General features: G+C 44.7%; 1 protein-coding gene across 2 annotated transcripts in view; it reads left to right on the top strand.

The window, feature by feature from the left end:
- Positions 1 to 24,101, top strand: part of LOC120980842 (capping protein, Arp2/3 and myosin-I linker protein 3-like) — a 1,329,972-nt gene that overhangs the window by 71,457 nt on the left and 1,234,414 nt on the right. The window contains exons 2-3 of one of the 2 annotated variants that reach the window (XM_040410169.1): positions 946 to 1,037; positions 16,081 to 16,131. In XM_040410169.1, the coding sequence (XP_040266103.1) occupies positions 946 to 1,037; positions 16,081 to 16,131 (143 nt within the window). The remainder of the gene's footprint in view (positions 1 to 945; positions 1,038 to 16,080; positions 16,132 to 24,101) is intronic. The other variant, XM_040410170.1, reaches the window with a different exon arrangement.

The raw sequence follows: 24,101 nt of genomic DNA, 5'->3' as shown, positions 1-24,101 counted from the left end.
TAAAATGATGCTGCGTGCTGTTTTATGCGATTCATCTGAGAACAATCAGAAGTGAGTAAAATAAATAAAAATTTAACCAGTAAAAAGTCATACACACTTGGATAATGAGGTCTATGGGCAAATAGGTGTGGATGTTGATGTCAGGATCACTTCAGCATATACACAAGAAATTATTAAAATGATTCTAAACTAATTGAATCCATTACGAATTTCACGAAAATTCTGCTGCTAAACAAATGCATTTGATGAATAATGAAAAAAAGCACCTGCGCCATTTTACTGTGACAATTTGAGGGAAAGAGGACAGCGAGAATGACTATGGAGGATCACATGACCCTGGGATGGAGGGGAGCTTGCTCTGATCGGCTTACAGACTTTCTGTCAGCCTGTGAACTAATTAGGGGGCAGGATTTTAACAGGTTCTTCAGGCTCTTGGACCGCTTTTATGAACTTTTTTCAATTGTGCAGGCTATTGTCCTTACATGCATCACCATAGGAGTGAGGTGTGTTGCAAATTCTCTTATTTCTTGTATACTCACCTACAGGAATAGATTTAATGGTATGCTTAAGATAGCAGCCATGCACATCCAAAATAGTATTTGTATTGGCTTCCAATACAATTGTATCATTACCTTACTATTTTCACCTGTTGGGGTAATGTCTAGAATAGAAACTTGTTAAATACTGCTGGTTCCCAAAAACTACAAGTGATACATCGACATCTCAAACCATTACTAGTTTCAATTGATCAGAGCTCCCATTGGGGTCCAAGTTTGGTAATTTATATAAGGCCTGGTGGGTGTATATATATACAACAACAAATCCATTTTTCCACTGTGCCTCCTTACTTTTATGTTGTAAATGTTCTATTGTACTCTCTTATTAACACAATCTTACTAAACATCAGAGGTTCACTTATTAATTTGTAACTTATTTTATTTGCAGCATATATCGCTGATTTCTTTCATCCCAGGCAAGTAATGCTCATCAAACCTATTCAACTGAAAATGAAATCACAAAGCAAAGACTTAGCTTTGGTAGGTATAAAAGCATCCACTTTCACATGTCCCTGAGAATGGATAAAAAAGGAATATACTGTTCATAGTTTGGTCTCTGCATACTCTACATGCTACAGAGCTTTTCAAACCTGCTGAAAAACAAATCTGCCAAATTATGGATTCAAATGTGGAATTATCCCTGTATTTGCTATTTAGCTGTCCTTAAAACGTTGATGTGCCTGCATTTGGCATGATCATTTAGCATGGTAAAAACTTTGGTTGGTTCATTTATTGTTTTAGTAGTTTAAACTTGTTCTTTTTTATTATTTTATGTGATAGAGAAGGCTCAACAGGAGTCTAATTCTGTTCATCGAATTTAAGATGCCGAAGGGCACATAATATCAGTAGTGTTGAGCGCGAATATTCAAATAGCGAATATTAATCGCGAATATCGCAACTTCGATTATTCATGAATATTACGAATATACTGCTATATATTCGTTATATCGAATATTCGTCATTTTTTCAATCTGAACAAATGATTCCTCCCTGCTTAAAATGCTTGTTGTCAATGAGTCATTGGCCCTCAAGCAAGAAGCAGGGAGGAATCATGACTTTAGATGTTGAAAAAAGACGAATATTCTAAAAAACAAATATATAGCACTATAGCGAATATATTCGTTTAAATTTTTTTTTTAATATTCGTCTTTTTTTTTCTTTCTCAAACAGTACAGTTAAACCCCTTTTGGCATACTCCTCCCCACAAGTGTCCCCGTCACCATGGGAACGCCTGGTGGTTAGAATATACCATCGGATCTGAGTTAGATCATGAAAACTCAAATCCGATGGTATATTCTAACACAGAGGCGTTCCCATGGTGATGGGGACGCTTGAAGTTAGAGTATACCAACAGGCGCATACATACTGGCCCCCTGCTGCCTGGCGGCACCTGACCTCTGACAGGGCACTGTGATCCACACAATTAACCCCTCAGGTGCGGCACCTGAGGGGTTAATTGTGCGGATCACAGCACCCTGTCAGAGGTCAGGTGCGCCCCCCCCCCCCACTATTAAAATCATTTATGGGCAGTGCGCCCTAACCCCCCCTCACCAGTATTACAATCATTGGTGGCCAGTGCGGATCCCCCTCCTCCGTATTAAACATCATTGCTGGCAGTGCGCTGACAATCCCTCCCCCCCGTATTAATCATTGCTGGCAGTGCGCCCTCAATCCCCCCTCCCTCCCCAGTATTAATCATTGCTGGCAGTGCGCCCTAAATCCCCCCTCCCTCCCCAGTATTAATCATTGCTGGCAGTGCGCCCTCAATCCCCCCTCCTTCCCCAGTATTAATCATTGCTGGCAGTCCTGGCTGCCATGGTCAGTTAGTCAGCATTGTACTTACCTGCGCTGGGGCCACCGAGCGCTCCTTCTTCTCAAACTCACAGGTCTGTGCGGCATATACTTATAGCAATGTGCCACACAGACCTGTGAGTTTGAGAAGAAGGATCAATGCTGACTAACTGACCATGGCAGCCAGGACTTCAGCAGCGTCCTGGTTGCCATGGTAACCGATCGGAGTCCCAGCATTACACTTTATGCACTGCCAGCAATGATTAATACTGGGGAGGGAGGGGGGATTGAGGACACACTGCCAGCAATGATTATTACTGGGGGGGGGTTAGGGCGCACTGCCCATGAATGATTTTAATAGTGGGGGGGCGCACTGAGGGGTTAATTGTGTGGATCACAGTGCCATGTCAGGTGCCGCCAGGCAGCAGGGGGCCAGTATGTATGCGCCTGTTGGTATACTCTAACTTCAAGCGTCCTCATCACCATGGGAACGCCTCTGTGTTAGAATATACCATCGGATTAGAGTTTTCACGATCTAACTCTGATCCAATGGTATATTCTAACCACCAGGCGTTCCCATGGTGACGGGGACGCTTGTGGGGAGGAGTATGCCAAAGGGGTTTAACTGTACTGTTTGGAGAGAAGAAAAAAAGACGAATATTCTAAAAAATGTCAAAACGAATATATACGCTATAGTGCTATATATTCGTTTTTTTTAATATTCGTCTTTTTTCAACATCTAAAGTCATGATTCCTCCCTGCTTCTTGCTTGTGGGCCAATGACTCATTGACCACAAGCATTTTAAGCAGGGAGGAATCATTTGTTCAGATGGAAAAATGACGAATATTCGATATAACAAATATATAGCAGTATATTCGTAATATTCGTGAATTATCGAAGTTGCGATATTCACGATTAATATTCACTATTCGAATATTCACGCTCAACACTACCGATAACGCTGTTCTCAACGTTACTATCTAACTTCTATTCCTCCTTGAAAAAACGCTGCTGGCGATGATGGAAGAGGATGTGGCACAGGAGGAGGAGGAGGAAGAGTGATCATTTCATGGGTTTCTGGCCAGTCATTCACAAGTGGCTCCTAGGGTGGGTTCCTGCACCCACAAACGCCAGGTACACAATTGTCCAGTCAGGGCACAGTTCTGGAGGATGACGAGGTGGAGGATGAAGAGGAGGAGATGGAGGAACCATGTTCACAGCAGGGTGGCACCCAGGATAGCTCATGGCCATGAGCGATTGCTGCAGTGTCTCCGCATCGACCGCCGAGTTGCCCACGTTCTAACTTGTGCTGATTACTGGGTGGACACGCTGCTGGATCCCTGTTACAAGGACAACGTACCGTCCTTAATTCCCTCACTGGAGCGTTATCGTAAGATGTGCGAGTACAAGCACACGCTGGTAGACGCGCTGCTGGTGGCATTCCCACCTGACAGCGGGGGCACAGTGGAAGCACAAGGCGAAGGCAGAGGAGGAGGAAGAGGTCGCCAACGCAGCTGGGACACCGCCAGCACCTCAGAAGGCAGGGTTAGCATGGCCGTGGAAAAGCTTTGTCAGCACGTCACAACAACCAGCACCGCCAGCTGATATGGAACGTCTTAGCAGGAGGCAGCATTTCAGCAACATGGTGGAGCAGTATGTGTGCACACGCCTACACGTACTGAATGACGGGTCTGCCCCCTTTAACTTCTGGGTCTCCAAATTGGGCACATGGCCTGAGCTTGCCCTTTCAGCCTTGGAGGTGTTGGCCTGCCCTGCAGCCAGTGTATTATCTGAATGTGTGCTTAGCACGGCAGGGGGCGTTATCACAGACAAGCGCAGCTGCCTGTCCACTAATGCGGACAAGCTCATGTTTATTAAAATGAAACAGGCATGGATACCACAGGACTTGTCCTTACCTTGCGCAGAATAGACATGTATACCGGCCTTAACCAGCCATTGTTATACTACAGCGCAATTGCTTATTCTTGTATTTTGAATATTTCACACCCTTTTGGAGTGTACCCTAATTAAAAAATAAAAATTAAAACCAGCGTCGGCTACCTCGTCCTCCTCCACCACTGCTTCCACCTACACCACTATGTCCACCACCTCTTCAAACTCCTACTCCATATGGAGCTCCACCTCATAAATCAAGTTTTTTTATTTTTATTTGAACGTATTTTATTTTATGTCATTTCACTAATTTGTCTGCAAAATTTTGGGGTGAAATTCAACAATTTTTGGGTGTGATATACTACTGCTATACCTAGTAAACAGGTTAAAAAAATTCACTAATTTGTCTATTACATTGTTGGGTGAAATTCACCAATTTGTGGGTGTGATATACCACTGCTATACCTAGTAGACAGGTAAAAAAAATTCACTTGTTTGTCTGTTACATTCTTGGGTGACATTTTACAATTTTTGCTGTGAATAAACCCCTGCTCTGCATAGGTGACAGGGACCGAAATTTTTAAAAATAATCTGTTCCATTGGTGGGTGACATTAACCCATTTCTGTCGATGAAAAACCCCTGCTCTGCATAGGTGACAGGGACTTAAATTTCTAAAATTCATCTTTAATTGGCTCTTTCATTCGATCCTTCTGCCTTAATAACTTGTCCCACATTTCCGCTTCATCCCATTGCAGCCATTGACCTTCCTTGGATGAGGTCTCCCTTTCTCACGCTCCCTCTCCGGGTTGGAACCCTGATTTGCCGATAACCGTGATCAACATGGTAGGCTCAGAAAAGAACATCGACAGTTGATAGAGAAGATATCCAAATGGATCATGGACGTCACAGGGACTTGCGATCAGGCAGAAGTTATCTAGAGTCAACAAAGCGGCAGCAGGGCCTCTCCTGTATAACGTTTCCTTATCCAAAATACCCCAGTGACATTCCCTATAATTTTGTATTAATCATTCCAATAACAGCTGCATCTTAAGAGTCCTGTATTGTTATTTATCGTCACTACCTCCCCGAGTCGGGAGTGGGTAATTGTCCGATCGCGCCCCCACCTTTCCTTTAATTCTTCTGCTTTAATAATTTGTCCCACATTTCTGCTCGATCACAATTAAATTTCATCCATTGATCTCCCTTGTATGTGGCCTCTCTTTCTCACGCTCCCTCTCCGGAGTGGAGCCCTGATTCGCCGCTAACCGTGATCAACATGGTAGGTGCAGAAAAGAATATCGAAAGTTGATGTAGTATGTTTGCACACGAACTGACTGATGGGTCTGCCCCCTGCAACATCTGGGTCTCCAAATTGGGCACATGGCCTGAGCTTGCCCTTTACGCCTTGGAGGTGCTGTCCTGCCCTGCAGCCAGTGTATTGTCTGAACGTGTGTTCGGCACGACTGGAGGGCATTATCACAGGTTATATTTCCCAATGTTTTGGGGTGTACCCAAATTTTAAAAAATATAAATAAGTTTAAAGCCAAAAAGCAGTGTAGGCTACCTCCTCCCCCTCCACCACCACTTCCACCTCCACCGCCTCCTCAACCTCCTATTCCATATGGACCTCGTCCTCCTAGATCAAGATTATTATTTTTTAATTTATGTATTTTATGTTATTTAAAGTAATTTCCCCATCCACATTTGTTTGCAGAGCACTTGCCATGCTCTTAACCACATTTTGATGCTATTTGCAGCCCTCTAGCCCTTTCCATGACATTTTTACAGCCATTTTAGTGCTCAAAAGTTTGGGTCTCCATTGACTTCAATAGGGTTCGGGGTCAAGTTCGGGTCCCAAACTCAAACTTTTTTGTGAAGTTCGGTCGAACCCGTCTAACCCGAACATCCAGGTGTCCGCTCAACTCTAATAGTGACGCATGATTGTTATTATGTGGTGAAAAGCCTCTTGCTCTTTTTTGGTATATACGTTTAGGGAGAGATGTAAGCTTTATGTTAGACTTTGTCCTACTCTTTAGGTTCAGAGGCTCAGTGGATAGGCATAGCTATTTCTCTAACTCTGGTAAACCATCAGACCTAGGTATTTTCTCTTTCTCCTGAGCTGACTTCTGTGTACGCCTTATTCAAGTCCCTTTGCCTACTCGGCAACATAACTGACCATGTAACAGTAGAAAAGAGCGGTAGGAAGACGAATACACACTTCTATTTTTTTTTTGTGAGGTGCTGTGGCATACGGGTCTATGGCCATAGATATTTGTATAGAGAAAACCACCCACTCTCCATATGAAGTATGCAAAGTGGATTATTTATTTTAATACACTCCAAAATTGTGCGGTCGTTATTGACCTTAATCAATTTATCGCTGTAACATAAAAGGAGAGTGTAATTATAAAGAGGTTATTGGTAAATACAAAAAGGTATAATGCTGTTAAGTGACCTGTATTCAGTAGCTATAATCTGTGGCCAGTGCGGATACATAGATACAATATTTAGAATAACGTGGCTACATGCTAGCTGTCTAATCTATTTCCATTAGTCATGCGGGAGCGCCATGGGTTCCAAATTGGCGCCGGTATATGCTAACACATACATGGCACATTTTGAAACTTTCTACATCTACGAGAATGTACTATTTCAACAATTTACCTTTTTCTGGTATAGATATATAGATGATGTATTCTGTATATGGATGGGCCCGGCACATACTCTCACACAATTCGTGCATAACATCAAACAGATAAGAACAGAATTAAAATTTACCTTACACTACGATCCCAACTCCATCAGCTTCTTGGACACTCTGGTCCAAAACGATGAGAATGGTAACCTCTCCACCGATCTTTACACAAAACCAACATACAGATATGGACTCCTCCAATACACCAGTTACCACCCCCAAAACACAAAGAGATCCTTACCGAGATCCCAGTTCACTAGAGTACGACGTATAGTATCCAATCCAAAGAACCAATTAATCCAATTAGAAAAAATGCGGAATAAATTCAGAGATAGAGGATACCCAGACCATCTCTTAACAGAAGAGTCCACCTCGATACCAGAATCTCATATCACCACCAAAAAAACTACTAGGACTAGAGTAGCTTTCATCCACACATACCACCCCATTGTTCCCAAAATAGAACAGGTGACTCGTAAGCATTGGCCAGTGGCCACTACTACAGCAAACATATCCGACGATAACAGAGTTTCAAACACCAGCCTTAATGTGCGTTAAAAGACCAAAAAATCTGAGAGATCATCTAATAAGACCGAAACGTCTCACATATCGCAGCCTCATTGGACAAGATTAACGATCCAACTTACAGCAAATCCAAGAATTCAAAGCTGTAATATAATATATCTATCAATTCACTAGACAATATCTGCCTGCAGTTTAAGGCAATCAACCGTAACTCTACCTCTAATATCTTTATTTTCATTTTTTGCACTATTTTGCACAAATTTGGAGTGTATTAAAATAAATAATCCACTTTGCATACTTCATATGAAGAGTGCATGGTTTTCTCTATACAGTAGAAAAGAGCAACATAATGTCTTTAAGAGTAAACATCTTGTTTAAAAATATTGCACTGAGTTTAGTCAGTGGGCCAATGAGTCTTCCCTTCACTGCCAGTTCCGCTTAGGGTTGATGTAGGCCATCAAGTGCGTGATGGTCCATAATTCTGGTGATTCATGTGGATTATCACCTATGTGAGCATCACTTGGAGCTTTCTACTACCCTGCCTCCTAGTGTAGAAGATGCTCTTTCCTCTACAGATGAGCCCATGTCAACTAGAATAATGCAATCTGCCTGCTATCATAGAAACTACTGGAGAGAGCATTGACTATGCTTCTGTTGTGTGAATCCAAGACATCAACTCTGCTCCTGTCCAAAATGCCAGCTGCTGGAAAAACCAAACCTGAACTTGAAAAAATAGGTTGACTGTGGGACCGCTACTAACTTAATAGACTACCAGATGGTTAATGAACGTAAACTGGCTGTTATGAGTTCCTGTTAAGGTGACAGCAGTTGACACCACACCTCTGTCCCAAGGCATGATTCATTTCATCTTCACAAAATATCCAAAGAACACCATGCAATATGTTACACCTCAGAGTGGTGTTACCACTTCTGCACCTTGCTCCTATCATTTATGGTCTAACCTGTATGTCATCTATATATTTTTTTCCAGGTCCCTCAACACTGTGCATTTATATCAATGTTATGTAACTGTTTATGTAATATGCCTGGTTCACCAGCAGGTGGCAGCAAACATGGCAGAGCTTTATGTAGGTAGAATGGAGCATTCCATTCCATTCTAACCCCCCTCTGGAGAGAAGTGGGCTATCCCTACTTCCTGAAGGAAGGGTGGGGACCAGTTAGAGTTAGTGTAGTTTACCCACTGCAAGGGGAAGGGTGTGCAGGGGCACGTGTCTGCTGGACTTGCCCACTCTAGCCAGAGCACCTTAAGCTCTGCTGGCCAGGGAGGCTGAAGCCCAAAGCCTCATGAGCCAGGATATTAGTTCCTCGGCTCAAGATAAATCCAACTAAAGAGTGAAGTGCAGCGTAAATAAGAAGTCCAGTTACTAAGTCAGCTTGTCAGTACAGCAAATTGAGAGGATAGATTAGAGTTGAGTTTGCCTGCCAGTTTAATACTAAAGCCTGCTGGAACAAAGTCAAAGCCTGTAAACTGTTGGAAGAAACGTTTATTCAAAGTAAAACTGCTGTTGAACTTCATCTCAAGGTCTGGACTAAAGTTCTTTTCAATCCCTCAATTATCTCCCCTTTTCTTTGCTTCGAAGCCAAAGCCTGGGGTCCAGCAGTATTCAGGTAGGAGCACCTTGACACGCATAGAGAGACATTTAGGCCGCACTAAACCACTCGGCATTCCTACGGGACTTGGGTCGCGATATAGAGGGCCCTGGGGTCGCTCCCGGACTGAAGCTTCATCATGCTCCAAACACAATTCATTAATTTTCTCACTCTCCTCTCAGTATAACAATTAGTGTTTATCGCAAATATTCTAATTGCAAATTTTTATCGTGAATTCGCGAAGATGTAGAATTTAGTGCTATATATACACTGCTCAAAAAAATAAAGGGAACACAAAAATAACACATCCTAGATCTGAGTTAATTAAATATTCTTCTGAAATACTTTGTTCTTTACATAGTTGAATGTGCTGACAACAAAATCACACAAAAATTAAAAAATGGAAATGAAATTTTGGATTTGGAGTCACACTCAAAATTAAAGTGGAAAAACACACTACAGGCTGATACAACTTTGATGTAATGTCCTTAAAACAAGTCAAAATGAGGCTCAGTAGTGTGTGTGGCCTCCGTGTGCCTGTATGACCTCCCTACAACGCCTGTGCATGCTCCTGATGAGGTGGCGGACGGTCTCCTGAGGGATCTCCTCCCAGACCTGGACTAAAGCATCTGCCAACTCCTGGACAGTCTGTGGTGCAACGTGACGTTGGTGGATAGAGCGAGACATGATGTCCCAGATGTGCTCAATTAGATTCAGGTCTGGGGAACGGGCGGACCAGTCCATAGCATCAATGCCTTCGTCTTGCAGGAACTGCCGACACACTCCAGCCACATGAGGTCTAGCATTAGGAGGAACCCAGGGCCAACCGCACCAGCATATGGTCTCACAAGGGGTCTGAGGATCTCATCTCGGTACCTAATGGCGGTACCTCTGGCGAGCACATGGAGGGCTGTGCGGCCCTCCAAAGAAATGCCACCCCACACCATTACTGACCCAATGCCAAACCGGTCATGCTGGAGGATGTTTCAGAACGTTCAGCAGAACGTTCTCCACGGCGTCTCCAGACTCTGTTACGTCTGTCACATGTGCTCAGTGTGAACCTGCTTTCATCTGTGAAGAGCACAGGGAGCCAGTGGCGAATTTGCCAATCTTGGTGTTCTCTGGCAAATGCCAAACGTCCTGCACGGTGTTGGGCTGTAAGCACAACCCCCACCTGTGGACGTCGGGCCCTCATATCACCCTCATGGAGTCTGTTTCTGACCGCTTGAGCAGACACATGCACATTTGTGGCCTGCTGGAGGTCATTTTGCAGGGCTCTGGCAGTGCTCCTCCTGTTCCTCCTTGCACAAAGGCGGAGGTAGCGGTCCTGCTGCTGGGTTGTTGCCCTCCTACGGCCTCCTCCATGTCTCCTGATGTACTGGCCTGTCTCCTGGTAGCGCCTCCATGCTCTGGACACTACGCTGACAGACACAGCAAACCTTCTTGCCACAGCTCGCATTGATGTGCCATCCTGGATAAGCTGCACTACCTGAGCCACTTGTGTGGGTTGTAGACTCCGTCTCATGCTACCACTAGAGTGAAAGCACCGCCAGCATTCAAAAGTGACCAAAACATCAGCCAGGAAGCATAGGAACTGAGAAATGGTCTGTGGTCACCACCTGCAGAACCACTCCTTTATTGGGGGTGTCTTGCTAATTGCCTATAATTTCCACCTGTTGTCTATCCCATTTGCACAACAGCATGTGGAATTGATTGTCACTCAGTGTTGCTTCCTAAGTGAACAGTTTGATTTCACAGAAGTGTGATTGACTTGGAGTTACATTGTGTTGTTTAAGTGTTCCCTTTTATTTTTTTGAGCAGTGTATATATATATATATATATATATATATATATATATATATACCGATTGTGGGCCAATTAGAAGGCTGCAATATCTTTGTCAGAGCTTAGCAACATCCCTAGCAACCATTAGGAAAGTTGCCTACCCCTTTACTATATAAGAAACTCCCCAGTAGCCATTTTCTGCTGTTTTCTTGCAGTTCTGAGAGAGAGAGAGCAGTGACATTGCTATGCTCTGTGCTTTGATCTGGATCCTATTCCTTATCCAATTACATTAGATAGTTAGCTCATATATATATAATACAGATAGTTAGTGGGAGATAGTCAGTGTAGGTTAGATAGTGATATAGTGCAGCTGATAGATTCCATTGCAGGGTGTTAGGTAGTGTGATAGGAATTACTGTTTCTCTGCTGTCCATACATACACGCTACAGATATTGTGATGTCACAACAATACTTAGTGCACCAATCAGTAATATCTAAATGTGAAGTTGCATGTATTGCGCAAAAAATATGCGTATCATTAGTGCTGATTTGCGCAAACTCAAAAATAATGACTGGAGATCACGAATTCTAGAAATATTGCAAAAATAAATATTGCCTATACCGCTCATCACTAACAATACCTTCACGTTATTCTTCGAACTTTTCCCAATTACAATTACAGATAGCAATTGCAGAGTTCACCAGACCTTCAGCATATCCTCAGCAAGTGTGACTTTTCGTGCATGGGACACCGCCGCTTACTCATGCGTAACAATGAGGGCTAGACACAGGTTTAAATATCTCCATTCCCTGACAGAAGCATTATTATAGAAAATTTTAAAATTTCAATGAATTCAATTAGTTATTTACAAAAGGATGCAACACCATTTAATAACACAGGATCACAAAAATACAGCAAATTGCATACATCATTTAATCATGTAACCAAATCCATTTTAGCAATCCAATAAGCCTCTCACTGTAGAAACTTTCTTATGTTCTCTGTCTCATTCTCGGTTCTATTCACAATTTCCAGAACTTGCCATCTCAAATCACATAGTTGATGCTTGTCTTCAAAAAATGATTTGCCAGAGCACTTTCTCCAAACATTCTCTCCTTTTCTTTCAGCAAAGGTATACTAACCACCCCTTGTTGTAGCGGTGATTGAGAGAGAGCTGAAAAAAAAAAAAAATCAGTGGAGGAATATTGTCACGGTCATATTGTTGTTTGACCGTGATGAGGTTGCCGTGCAGATTGGTTGTCAGTGGCAACGTGTTGTCAGTTTGCACGTGCATTTCGTCTTTAAGGTGTGTCTCCCTGCTGTTTGGTGAGCTAGGGGTTTATCTTCTAGCTGGTACTGATTTAGGTGTGTCCTGGGTGTGGCCACTATGTGGATATTATCTGTGGCTTCCTGGCTGGAGTCAGTGGTACTCCAGCCTTGTTTGGTGTAGGAGCTCTGCTCCTCTCCTGGGTGATTCTGCCCAGTCCTTGAGGGCCACCTTGTTGGACATAAATTGTCTTCCTTTTGTATGCTCCTTATACCCTACCTCACTTGTTGTATGTTAGGTGTGGGTTTATGTTCAGGGTGTATTGTACATCTTGATTGTTGTTACATTTCTTGGCTGTTGTTGGTGTTTGTCCCTGCATGTATGTAAGACGTTTTCCCTGTTTGTTGTGTCCTCCGGAAGGGGGTTGGTTTCCCGGAGGACCTGTATGCAGCAATGTCTGAGGCTGCCATGCACCTTGCGACATGGCGGTCCTGGTGGAGTCTGGTGTGCTGGATACCTGTGTGAGTTGCTGGTATGGCGTCCTGTTGGGTGTTAGGGCTCCTGTACCTATGCACGGGTTCCAGTCGTGGAGACTTCGGCAGGTAAGTGTGTTGTCTTGTGTTCTTACCTGCCGATCCTCTTGCTGTGTATGGTCTCTCCTTTTCCCTGCTGTTAGGTCTTTAGAGACTCTTGTTCTTCCTTGTCTTTGATGAACAGGATGTCTCCCCCCTGCTCCTATCTGAGGTATTATCAGGGCGACTCAGGGTCCCAGGTTTCCAGCGGAGTCCGCTCATACGGTGAGGAGTTAGGGAGATGATTAGGGATGCTATAGGAGGTGACCTGCTTCCCTTTTCCTGGATTCTTGGCCTAGCAGTTATCTCTCATCGCTTTACATTGTACGGTGGGGGGTTTCCCCTCTCCCCACTGTGACAAATATGAACAAATATGGGCAGCATGGTGGCTCAGTGGTTAGCACTGGTGCCTTGCATTACTGGGGTCTTGGTTTTGAATCTGACCGAGGAAAACATCTGCATGGAGTTTGTATGTTGTTTGCGTGGGTTTCCTCTGGGTACTCCGGTTTCCCACACTGCAAAGACATACTAATAGGCAGATTAGATTGTGAGCTTGTATGCTTATGTCTAACAGTTGGATGCTAATGTCTGTAAAGTGCTGCAGAATATAGTAGTGCTATATAAGGCTGGGTTCACACCTGAGCGTATTCGATAAGCGCTTTTTACAGGCGTTTTTATTGGGGCGTTTTTGTATTTTGGAAACGCGCGTAGTACGCGCGTTTGTGTGATTAATCCAATGAAAAACTGCCACAATACGCCCCAAAGAAGCTCCTGTACTCAGGTGAGAACCATGCCCATAGGGAAACATTGGTTTTTGCCTGTTGAGCGTTTTACAGCGCGTAGGAACGCGCTGTAAAACTCTCAGGTGTGAACCCAGCCTTAGTGCATAAAATAGATATATAATTTGGAGAAATTGAAGCTAACTATTCTTAAAGCGAAGATCTCAAAATTTGAGGGATATACTTTTGATTTTCTTCATAATAGAGTATATACTTGGGCAGGAAAAACATGGCAGGCAAGGCATGTGAATAGGAATGTGTCTGATAGTCTGCTTCTTCAAGTGAAGGTATAACATCTGATTCTTGCTCAGGCTTCATGAAACTCCGGTCAGGATGGGGTCCAGGGTGTTTTTATTTTTATTTATTTTATTTTCCTAAAAACACTAGATACTGCATGTGTCCTCATTACTGACTATATACTATATACTGTATGTGTACTGACTATTTACTATAAGAGGAAAATGACATAGGTGGTGCTGCAGTTGTCCTTACTCACAAATCTTGTGCTGTTTTCCAAGGACCTGGGTATGCGAGCTGCCCTCTTAACCCACAGTGATTTTTCAGTTTCTTACTTTCTACTTCCCAGAACCATAACTTTTTTTATTTTTCTGTTTAAATAGCCATATGCAGGCTTGTCTTTTGCAGGACAATTTGTACTTTCTAATGCCACTATTTAATATCGTATATGATGTAGTGGGAAGCTGGAATTTTTTTTTGTTGTAATTGGAAACAAAATGCAATTCCGCCACAGTTTTATGCATTTAGTTTTTGCGGTGTACCCATGGGTTTTGTTTTTGCGTGTTCCCTATGCAGTAAAACTAACCTGTTCCTTTTATTCTCTGGGTCAGTATGATTACAACGATATCCCATTTATATAGTTTTTCTTGTTCTTATACTGAAAATAAAAGCCTTTCATCTGTTCTGTGTATGACTTTTTGAGTGCTTTTTATTTATTTTTAAGATTAAACGATGAAAAAACATCAAATTGGCAATATTGATTTTTTTATTGCATTGCACCAATCACTGTATGGGGTAAATGTTTTTATATTTTATAGTGCGGGCATTTTTGGACACAGATGCATTTTTGTAAGTTTTTACTTTAACCCTTAGAGGATCTTGTGATTCTTCAATTTTTGCGTTTTGTTTTTCACACTCGCCCTGAGCCATAGCTTTTTTTTATTTTTCCATTCACATAGCCTTATGAGGGCTTGTTTTTTACAGGACAAGTTGTACTTTCTGATGGAACTATTTAATATTGCATATGATGTAGAGGGGAGCTAAAAAAAAATTCCAAATGGAGTGGCATTGGAAAATAAAACACAATTCTGCCACAGTTTTATTTATTTTTTTATTTTTTTACGGCGTTCACTATGTGGTACAATTGACATGCTTACTTTAATCCTCCAGGTCAGACGATTACAACAATATCACACTTGTATAGTTTTTCTTGCATTTTATACTGAAAAAATATAAACCCCGACATTTTTTTTTCTTTTAATTTCCAAATCCTGACCCCTACAACTTTTAATTAGTTATGTGTATAGAGCTGCATGAGGGCTCATGTTTTGTGGGGCGATCTGTACTTTCCAGTGATACATCTTGAAGTGTGTTTGACTTTTTGATCACTTTTTATGTAAAAAATTTGGGAAGGTGAAGTGAAAAAATTGTCACATGACCATTTTGATATTTTTTTTGCATTATGCCATTTTCCGTATGGGATAAATATTGTTATATTTTAATAGTATGGGTGTTTTTGGATGCGGCGATGCCTAATAATATTTTCTTTTTTTTTGAGTAAAGGGGGTGATTTGAACTTTTATATTTTTATTAACTTTTTTTACTTATTGTTTTAACTTTGTATTACTGTATAGTGGTGGTGGCACGAAGCGCACTGCGTCATAGCAACCAATGACGCCGTGTGATAATGCACTCAGCAGGAGGGAAGGCTAGGTTTTCACAGACTGCAGTCTGTGAAAATCCACGTATATGTGAGGCCTTACCTGTGTAAGTGTGTATACATAGCTGTCAGTCCACCTGGGCAACGCATCTCAGTAATAGCAGAGATTTTAATGTATACTTTACATTATTTGCAGAATCTTTTCCCGCAAATCAATCAGCTCCTCCTGCTCTATAACATGCTGCCTGCAGATTGCACTGCCTTTTATGGTGACAGTTTCTTCTGTTTACTGTTTGTCAATATCCCCAAGTCTTTGTTACCAAATGTTACTTAATACTTTGGATTATATTTCCTTTTTTGACAATGATTCTATTTGCATTTTACAGAGCATTTTATTCTCTATAATTCTTTAATGTCTTTAAATTTCTTGTTCTAGTAGATTAAATGCTTTATTTTTATAATTTATCTATGTATTTTACCACACTGTTTATATATCTCACAGGATCTATGCATGATGTTTTTAGAAATATCCTACTTAGCCTTGGGGACATTATCCCAGTCTAGGCAGTTAAGGCCTATGTTGCAGTTTGATATGTCGCCAGTGGTTTTACAAAATATTAATGATATTGCTGTTTTAGCATGAAAGGAAATGGAGGTTGTTGTACCGATCACTGGTGCTGTAATATGTTCTCATACCATCCATAGGTACTGACTTCATGCAGAGGATTCATGATGCATAACACACTTCAACCGAAGGTGGGTAAGCTGAAATATTGCAAAGCATTGTACTGTCTAATACTGATATGATGTTACTAGCTTGTTACAGAAATAGTATTTCAGTTTTTTATATATTTAAAATATTTATAGATGATTAATCCAGATGTGGACTCATTAATATTGCAGTGAAACTAGTGTTGGTTAATTTAAACTATCCATACTAATTACAACAATGTTGGTGATGCTTGACCAATTTCAGCATCATGAGTCAATGTTGTAATGTGTATGCATGTCTCTGGTTGACAGATATCTGTGATATATTAACCATATACGTTTTCCTCAGCTGTTATGTGCAGTTAAACTGCAATCTTGGAACAGAAAGTAACTACTGGATCTCAAAATTGAGGCACTAAAGCCACTAGACAGGTATACAAAGTAATTTTTAGTGAATAAAATTTCTTGATGAAGTTCGGCTAAGCAGCCGAATCAAATTTTTTGTAACTTCGCTCATCTCTAGTAGTGGAAGTCAATGGGAGAACCCGAGCATTAAACCAGGCACCCCCTGCTCTGAAGAGGAGAGGGTGCCTTGTTCATAGGAAAAGGTCAGAAATTGATGGAAACACCACCGAAATGGTTCGGGAACAGCATGGGGAGGATGTCTCGATGCATCTTGGACTCCCAGGTTGCTGCTGGGAACCATGTTGTCCAAGTAGTACGGCACTTTTAAATTCTGACAATAATACGCACAAAACCGAGAAAAAAAAAACTATTTTAGAGGAAAAATTGTCAAGAAACATTCTTTCCTGTATATTCACTTGTATATAAAGTGCAAGTGCTGCCAAAAATTACAAGGAAGAGGTACTCCGATACAACCTGTATATCACATAATGGAGGGCCTCATTCACATTGTGGTACTTTTCTGCGCCTACCATGGTGATCATGGGTAACGGGGAATCAGGGATCAATGCCGGAGAGGGAACTTGAGAAAGGGATACCACATCCAAGGGAGGTCGCATTTTTTTCCTAATTGTGAACCACCCAGAGAGGTCAATTTATTAAAGCACAAGCATCCAAGGAAGGCATCAGGTGCACAGCAATTACCCACTCCCGACTTGGGGAGGTAGTGACGATAAATAGCAGTACAGCACTCCTAAGCGGCCCTGTTATTGGAATGAGTACACATTCCGTTAACGAGGATCTATTGAAGGGCAAGTCTGGTGCCAGTACCCAACTTGCTCCCGGCCTCCACAACGTTCACGCAATGTGCCATCATGGTGAGGATTGTGTTGACCAGACTCTTGGCTACTGAGACTGGACTTGCAGGTGAGGGCCTGCTGCCGCATTGTTGACTCTAGATAACGTCTAGGCGACTGCACGTACCTGTGACGGCGATGATCCATTTGGATGTCTGCCCTATCAACTTTGGAGCAATTTTTTAACAAGGACCTTCTGGTATAGCACCGTTTTGCTTGTTCTCTCCACCAGAGGAATGAGAGATCAGAAGTTCTCTTTGTAGCGGGGGTCGAAAACGGTGAACAACCAGTAATCAGTGTTGTCTAAAATGCGTATAACGAGTAGGTCATGGGAAAGGCAGCCTAACATGAAGTCAGCCATGTGTGCCAGAGTCCCAACAGGCAAGACTTCGCTGTCGTCATCAAGAGGATCACTCTCAATCTCCTCATCCTCTTCCTCCTCTTCTGCCCACCCACGCTGAACAGATGGAATTAAACTACCCTCTGTAGCGGAGGCAACCGTCTCCTGCTCCTCTTCATCGTCCAATTCGCGCTGAGAAGACATCCAGACCACCCTCCGTCCATCACCCTGTGTAATGTCTTCCCCCATTTCCACCTCTTCTACATGCAAAGCGCCGTCCTTAGTTGTGAGCAGTCAGCGTTTGAGTAGATACAGAAGTGGGATGGTTACGCTGATAGCGTTATCGCCGCTCACCATCTGTGTTGATTCCTCAAAGGTTCTTAAAACGTCACAGAGGTTAGACATCCATGCCCAATTCTCGCTTCTGATTAGCGGAAGCTGACTGGAAAGGCAACGACCATGTTGCAGCTGGTATTCCACTACTGCCCTCTGCTGCTCACAAAGCCTGGCCAACATGTGGAACGTGGAGTTCCAGTGCGTACTCACGTTGTACAACAGCCGGTGAGCTGGCAAGTTAAAGCGCTGCTGCAGCATTGATAGACCGGATGAGGCTGTCGATGACTTGCGGAAATGTGCACACATTGCGTACCTACACCAGTAGCTTAGGCAAATTGGGGTAGGTTTTGAGAAACCGCTGAACCACTAAGTTTAAGACGTGGGCTAGGCATGGGATGTGTCTGAGCTTGCTGAGCTCCAAAGCCGCCACCAAGTTACAGCCATTATCACACACAACCATGCTTGGTTGTAGATTGAGTGGCGAGAGCCACATCTCAGTCTGGTCTCTTATCCCCTGCAGCAGCTCTGCGGCGGTGTGCTGTTTGTCCCCTACGCATATCAGCTTCAGCACGGCCTGTTGTCGCTTCCCCACTGCAGTGCTACACTTCTTCCAGCTACCGGATGATCGCTGACTGATGCTGCACGTGGATAATTCGGAGGTGGAAGTGGAGGAGGAGGCGGAGGAGTGGAAGTGGGGGTTGGAGCCACTAACGTAGGTGTTGGCGGAAACCTTGATGGAATTAGGGCCCGCAATCCTCTGCGTCGTAGCACCTGTGCCATCCCAGGGTATGACTCGCTCCCAGCCTCCGCAATGTTCACCCAGTGTGCCGTCAGGGAAATGTAGCGTCCCTGGCCAAATGCACTTGTCCATGTGTCCGTGGTTAAGTGGACCTTCCCAGTAACTGCGTTGGTCAGGGCATGTGTGACATTTCGGGACACATGTTGGTGTAAGGCGGACACGGCACACCTTGAGAAATTGTGGCGGCTGGTAACAGAGTACCGCGGGTTGGCCGCCGACATCAGGCTGCGGAAGGCCTCAGTGTCCACAAGCCTAAATGGCAACATTTCCAGGGCCAGTAATTTTGAAAGGTGCGTATTTAGTGCTATGACCTGTGGGTGGCTGGGTATTTGCACTTGCGTTCAAATGCCTGGGATCATGACATTTGGACGCTGCGCTGAGACAAGCAAGTGGATGTGGTCGCTGATGGTGCTTGCGAAGGTCCAGGTGCAGGGCAGGATGCATCCTCGCCTGCGCCTTCGACAGGCGATTGGCCAGCATGTACCATAGGGAAGATGAGGCAGTGGTGTGACTCAGGCGTTCGTCCCACTTATTATGGTGCTTGGATGCCATGTGGAGGATTATGCTAGTGGTGGTGAGGTTGATAGTGTTCACGCCCCGGCTCATTTTGATGTGGCACAGGTTGAAAACTACTATTCTTTTGTTGTCCGCACTTTCCTTAAAAAAAAAGAGGTTTTCGAGCAGGATCCATGTTGTCTGAATGGGGTGTGAAATTGTAGATAAAGGTGGCTTGCAAGAAGTTCCCTGCCATATGGCTGGGGCTTTGTAGCAGGGCCCTCCTGTGGAGTTCACTAACTCTGCTATCTTTCAGCAAATAGCGGGGGTGGAGACATGGCTGACAGTAAATATTAATCCATATTCCTCACACCCTCTATATAAAAAGTATTGAAAATTATGGAAAAAATATATATATTTCTCTAATGTAAGATCCTCACCTGTCTCGCACTCCAGTGTGACCAAAAAGGGTCCTTGTGGAGCTGCGGGATAGATTACGCATGTCTCCATTGATACACCAGCTCCGACCCCTTTGCAAACCAACGCGGGGATGCGTTCACATGTTCGCCAGAGGGGAAGACCGCATGGCTTTCGGGGACAGCTTGGCCGGGCTAGTGGCAGTGCGCTGCGGCCAAGCTTGTCTCCGGTGCCTATTGCGGATTCCATTCCGGTGTCCATGTCGACGCACTCTCGCTGAGCCTGTCGGGCATCCACATGTACGTTCGAAAACGGGTTCGCAAGGGGATATGCGGTCACGCATACGCGCTTCTTATGCGCTTCGCCAACCAGCAAAGGGAATAGCACCTGGCTGCAAGTTGAAAGTAGATTAGGGTGCCGGCATTGGTCTAATTGACCAATGACCGACCAAAGCCTTGTACACAGGTGTAGGGCAGGATCATAACCTATGGGGAGTGGACACTTAGCGCCCTGAGATTTGTTAGCAGGCACATAAATGGTGGCCTCCCAGGTCGGTCAGTACCCACTGTTATCCTTCCTTATCCAGGTGCAGGTCAGTACTGCTAGCTACTGACTGATGATTGCTGGGACTCAGTGGGACCCAGGATCCAGGACTTTCCGTGACACATCCGTTTACCTGGCAAGTTGCACAGATACTTATGCATGGATCGGGACTACTCCTGGCTTTCCTTCATTTTTTGTTTGCCTGATATTTGCCCAGTGAAGTTTACCTGGACTTTGTTTATTTTGTTAATAAACCCCTTTGACTTCATCCTCACTGGTCTGTTTCATTGGTGCCTTGCATTACAGAACAGTGGGCCCAACAAACAGTTGCCATGGAAATAATCCAGCAGCACCTAACTGAGTTAACAGAATCTGTTAACCCAACGATGCCTGAATGTGTCGGCAGTCACTGCAGCTCAAATCCAGGAGCAACTGTCTAATGTGATGGGGCAGCAGCTGCTCCAAGGAGCTTCCATGTTACACATCACGATCGCAAGACACCAAGTGGAGCCGGAGATTCCTCTGCCTGACTTCTTCACAGGAGATAGACAGGAATTCCTAAACTTCAGGGACTCCTGTATTTTATATTTCCAGTTGCGGCCTATAGCTTCAGGCAATATTAGACAAAGGATTGGGATCATAATGTCCTTGCTGCGTGGAGATCCCCAACGTTGGGAGTTTAATTTGCCCCAGGACCATGCCGCCTTTTTGTCAGTCGCAGCTTTCTTTGATGCCATGGCCGTTATCTACAACGACCCAGATCGTACCCGTACTACCGAGAACCATCTCGAGCATATTCAGCAAGGTCGCCGCCCTGCCGAAGAATATGCTGCGGAATTCAGGCGATGGCCAACTTTTACCACCTGGGGCGATGCAGCCCTCTGCCATCGTTTCCGGCTGGGACTTTCTAATTCATTCTGGGATCTTCTTCTAGCCTTACCCACTCCTGTCTCATTGGAGATTGCCATCTCCCAGGCAATCAATGCTGACAGACGGATCTGGGAGAGGCAGGTAAAATGGTTGGCTAGCTTTACACCTTCACGGCCACATCCAGGGGCCACCAAGCCGGCAGAAGAGCCAATGGTGGTTGGGTCCTCCCATCTTACACAAGCGGAACGAGCTTGTCTCCAACAGAAAAGTCTGTGCCTGTTTTGTGGAAAAGCAGGACATCTCGTTAAGACCTGTCCCCTCCTGTTGGCGGGAAACAAATGTACCTAGGGGGCATAGAGGAGAACCTCCTAGGTGCTATTATCCCTCCTCCAACTCGAGTAATGGTACCCATTTCACTACAGTGGCAAGACATGATTGATTCTGGAGCAGCAGGGAATTTTATGGACTCAGTCTTGGTGCATCGACTTGGCATCCCGCTTATCCAGCCAAAGACCACCTTGTTGGTGACCACTATTGATGGATCTCCTCTCCAGGATGGTCGTGCCATGTGGATGACGCCCGGGATGTAGGTAACAGTGGGGGCTGATCATCGGGAGACCTTAAGCCTTTTTGTCCTGGACATACCATCCACTCCTGTGATTTTGGGTCTCCCTTGGTTGAGACTACATAATCCGATAGTGGACTGGCGCTCAGGTCAGATTTGCCTTTGGAGTACTGAATCCCTCACTCGGTGCATATGTCCTGAGTTGCCACTAGCCTCCACAGAAGTATTAAGTACATTACCCCAGCATTACCATCACTTCCAGGATGTGTTCAGTCCATAGGGGGCTGATGTGTTACCTCCCCATAGGTCATATGATTGTCCCATAGATCTGTTGCCAGGTACCATGCCACCCCAGGGACATCAATATAATCTCACTGGGCCTGAGATTCAGGCTCAGCGTGATTATATTAAATAGAATCTCCAGAAGGGTTTCATTTGTCCATCCACTTCCCCAGCTGGAGCCGGGTTCTTCTTCGTGGGGAAGAAGGATGGAGGCTTGAGACCCTGCATCGATTTTCACGCCCTCAATCGGATCACGGTGAAGAACCGGTACCCTCTGCCTCTGATTAACGATTTGTTTTCTCAGGTGTCAGGGGCCCAGGTCTTCACCAAACTCGATTTGAGGGGTGCATATAACTTGGTACGTGTCAGAGAAGGTGATGAAAGGAAGACCACAATCAACACCAGGGACGGGCATTACGAGTATCTCGTTATGCCGCTTGGTCTCTGTAATGCTCCTGCGGTCTTTCAGGAGTTCATTAATGATGTCCTCAGGGATTTCTTACGTACATTTGTTGTTGTCTATTTAGACGACATACTAATCTACTCGCCGGATCTGGTCTCTCATCGGAGACATGTGTGTCAGGTTTTCCAGAAACGGAGGTAATGGAATTGCCTTTTCTGGCCAGCATGTGTCCCATAACCTCACCCGTGCCCTGACCAACGCAGTTAGTGGGAAGGTCCACTTAACCACTGACACATGGACAAGTGCTTTTGGCCAGGGACACTACATTTCCCTGACGGCACACTGGGTGAACGTTGTGGAGGCAGGGAGTGAGTCGTACCCTGGGATGGCACAGGTGCTACCGATGCCAAGGATTGTGGGCCCTAATTCCATCAGGGTTTCCGCCAGCACCTACGTTACTGGCTCCAACCCCCACTTCTCCTCCTACTCCTCCTCCTCCACTTCCACCTTCGAATTATCCTCTTGCAGCACCAGTCAGCCATCAGTCGGTAGCTGGAAGCAGTGTAGCACTGCAGTGGGGAAGCGTCAACATGGCGTGCTTAAGCTGATATGCTTAGTTGACAAACAGCGCCACAGAACTGTGGCAGGGGATAAGAGACCAGACTGAGCTGTGGCTCTCGTCACTCAACCTAGAACCAGGCATGCTTGTGTCTAATAATGGCCGTAACTTGGTGGCGTCTTTGGAGCTCGTCAAGCTCACACACATCCCATGCCTAGCCCATGTCTTCAACATAGTGGTTCAGCAGTTTCTCAAACCTACCCCAATTTACCTGAGCTACTGGTGTAGGTGTGCCGTGTGTGTGCCCATTTCTGCAAGTCATCGACCGCTTCCGCCGGTCTGTCAACGCTGCAGCAGCGCGTTCAATTGCCAGCTCACCGACTGTTGTGCGACGTGAGCACACGCTGGAACTCGACATTCCACATGTTGCCCAGGCTTTGTGAGCAGCAGAGGGCAGTAGTAGAATACCAGCTGCAACATGGCCGTCGCCTTTCCAGTCAACTTCCGCTATTCATAAGCGAGGAGTGGGCATGGATGTCTGACCTCCTGTGAGGTTTTAAGAAACTTTGAGGAATCAACACATACATTCAAAATCTGGTGCCTGCGCCGTACCTGTCTTCAGTCGGCGCAGGCGCACTGAGAGGCGGACGCTCGCTCGGCCGCTCCATCCTCAATGCGCCTGCGCCGATGACGTCACATCTACACCCGGCGCAGGCGCATTGAGGAAGGAGCGCCGAGCAAGCGTCCCCCTTCTCAATGCGCATGCGCCGGCTGTAGATGTGACTATATCGGCGCAGGCGCATTGAGGATGGAGCGGCCGAGCGAGCGTCCGCCTCTCAGTGCGCCTGCGCCGACTGAAGACAGGTACGGCGCAGGCACCAGATTTTGAATGCAAACAGGGCCAGCAGAGAGAGATCCCGTCCGCTGGCCCTGTCAATCAACATGCGGAGGGGGCGTCTTTAGGATAGGAGGATGCGGCTGCTACCAGCAAGTAGCCGCCCTACTTGCTGGTAGCAAGGTAATTTGCATATTTTAAAAGTACGTTTTTAACATAATCTGCTGAACCAAAATGATTAATTACAGTATGTATGCATAAATCGCAGTATAGGGATTATAAGTAAAAAAAAAAAACAGTTTAGTGGGGTGA

Source organism: Bufo bufo, chromosome 10, assembly GCF_905171765.1.
Source record: "Bufo bufo chromosome 10, aBufBuf1.1, whole genome shotgun sequence".
In the NCBI taxonomy this organism is placed as follows: domain Eukaryota; kingdom Metazoa; phylum Chordata; class Amphibia; order Anura; family Bufonidae; genus Bufo; species Bufo bufo.
The sequence above is the reverse complement of the archived record's forward strand: the minus strand, read 5'-3'. Positions and strand labels throughout refer to the sequence as shown.